We start from the raw sequence: 2892 nt of genomic DNA on the forward strand, positions 1-2892 counted from the left end.
TGTTTCATAACTGGGAAAATAATACGTATTGGAGGAATGAACCCATGTGTTCGAAATAACTAACCAAATATATTTCTCAGGCTGGATTCAGGAAACATAGATCAACAGTGGACCATTTGGTCTTGCTAGAGAACTTTATCCAGGAGACTTTCAGACAACGGAAACACTGTGTTGTGGTATTTTTTGATATAAAGGGTGCTTATGACATGACGTGGAGATATTCTATCCTTGAGAAACTACACAAGATCGGGCTCAGAGGACACTTACCCCTGTTTATTTCTTCTTTTCTGAACAACAGGCAGTTCAGAGTTAAACTTGGGCATACGTTTTCAGCTGTGAAGTGTCTTGAGAATGGAGTTGTACAGGGATCACCCTCAAGTTGCCCCCTTTTCGATGTCGCCATAAATGATATAGCTGAGAATGTGGACAGTTCCGTTATGAAGCTTCTATATGTGGACGATCTAGCAATTGCGTGTTCCGGATACAAAATGGAGGGCATAGCTGAAAAACTCCAGGCAGCTATTGATATTATTGTCGACAACGGACAAAGAATAGGATTTAGGTTCTCAGAGGAAAAAACAACTTGTGTTCATTTTTGTAGGAAAACCGGAGATCATCCTGATCCAGCTCTTTTCATGAATGGTAATCCCATTCCATCTAAAGATACAGTAAAATTCCTGGGATTAACATTTGACAGGAAATTAAATTGGAAATCACACATTGAGCAATTGAAGAATAGATGCCGCAGATCTCTCGACATTATAAAAGAACTGTCACACACCAAATGGGGTGCTGAACCTAAGAAACTCCTGATACTATACAGAGCTTTAGTGATGAGTCGCTTGGACTACGGAAGTATAGTTTATTCCTCCGCAAGAAAAACTGTTCTCTCTAAACTGGACAGCGTTCATAATATGGGCATAAGATTGTGTATTGGTGCGTTCAAAACAAGCCCCAGTCAAAGTCTATACTGTGAATCAGGGATTATGCCATTACATCTACGGAGGAAACAGTTGCTCTGCTCTTATATGATTCGCCTGAAAGGCTACAAAACACATATCAACAATAATTATCTCTTCGAAAAAACAGCTAAGTTTCAGACAAGACCGACTATTACCAGACCCGCTGGCATAAGATTTGGAGAGTACCTAGAAAATATTAACCTTAATATCCCTGAAATATTTTATTACAGTTTTAACGAAATACCACCATGGAAAATTCCTGAAATGAGAACACACACTCAATTGCTTGCTCTGGAAAAGGAGAATACGCCACACGAAGTTTACCAGAAAGAGTTCCTCAATATTTTGGACAAAATTTCCCCTAATTGTGTAATATACACAGACGGCTCCAAAACCAAAAATGGGGTGGGAACTGCCATAACAATAGGAGAGGACTCACACTCTTGGTCTCTCCCTCAAGAGTCTTCTGTTTACTTTGCTGAGCAGTATGCCATTTGGCAAGCTTTACTTTTCTGTTTATGGTATAAAAAAGAAAAACCTGTCATAGTGACAGACTCTTTGAGTGTTTTAACATCCCTGAGAGATATTTACACAAGCGACCCTATCACCCAGAAGATACAATCCGTGTCTGCAGAACTGCGAATGAAAAATTGTGAAGTAGAATTAATCTGGGTACCAAGCCATGTCGGAATAAAAGGTAACGAGGTAGTTGATCGAGCAGCCAAAACCGCTGCTGCCTTAAATGAGAAAGATGTGAAGACTATAAAGATCACTGACTTGATTAACTCAGTAAAGCAGTGCATTTCTTCCGAATGGCAGAGAGCATGGAGCAGTTGCAACGCAAAGCTAAAGCCTTTCAAGAAAGATGTTCGGACTCCTTATATATCTGTTACATTGCCTAGACTTGATATGATAAGAATACATCGCTTGCGTATAGGTCATACAGCCCTTACTCACCTGTACATTTTTAAAAAGGAAGAAAGACCAAAGTGTGAATTATGCAACATAGACCTCAGCACCTTCCATATTTTATATGAGTGTCCTAAATACACGAGTGAACGTTCACAGCACAACATAACAGATGAGCCTAATTTACATGAAGAAGAAAGTATTCGGAACACTATTGAATTTCTGAAGACCATTCGTATATACCACAAACTATGAAAATCATAGACGTCTTGTAATTTTCTTGCTGGTTTATTTGATTGTTCTCTTTTGACTGTTTGTTTGTCTCTTCACTTATTCTTGCATTCGTCACAAATTGTCCATATACATTTATTTTTGTCTTTATTTTGTAAAGTAAATCTTAGGCTAATGACCATAGCAGTCGATGCCTATTAAAAAAAAAAAAAAATATTTCTCAGTTCTTCATCACCACAACGAAAAAGATGAGTTGAAAATATTGCATGAAGCTTATTGTTATAATTAACTGATCGAAAAAACATTTATGTATTGAACGAACCATTCGAAATTGTCGGTTCAATGGAACATTTAATCGAACAGAAAAACATTTTAATTGACACAATGCGCAGTCTCCAACTAACAGATTTTAATTGAAATCTTTTTTCTCAGTGCGCGAGTGACGTTCGGCGGCACTAGGTAGTTCACTCGAAATCGTCAAATTAATTTTCACCTGTTTCCGAATAGAAATCTATCATGAACATTCAATTCATCGAAGAAGAACGAGAAGTAGATGACCTTTTACTTGTATACTACCTGAGTGCAGAAAGAACCTCTATCTACTAGTTCCCAGTTTTCCAGTAGAAATGAAGAGGGTTAATTAAAACTTTTAAAGACGGTCTTCAGTCAATCTTGTGTTATTGTATGGAAGTCAATGGAGGACAGTTTGAAAATTTGACTTAAATACGCAGATTCAATTTTTTGATTATATTATGAAACAATTAAATTTTTTTTGAAAGTGTGATTTTTT

At 37.2% G+C, this 2892-nt stretch overlaps 1 protein-coding gene across 1 annotated transcript; it reads left to right on the forward strand.

The window, feature by feature from the left end:
• The first annotated feature begins 206 nt into the window (after window positions 1-206).
• LOC123322831 lies at window positions 207-2126 on the forward strand. Its single transcript, XM_044910860.1, has one exon. It carries the CDS (start codon window positions 207-209, stop codon window positions 2124-2126), a length of 1920 nt encoding a protein of 639 aa, XP_044766795.1.
• Window positions 2127-2892: the final 766 nt, after the last annotated feature.

This window comes from Coccinella septempunctata, chromosome 1 (genome assembly GCF_907165205.1).
Source record: "Coccinella septempunctata chromosome 1, icCocSept1.1, whole genome shotgun sequence".
Taxonomy (NCBI): Eukaryota; Metazoa; Arthropoda; class Insecta; order Coleoptera; family Coccinellidae; genus Coccinella; species Coccinella septempunctata.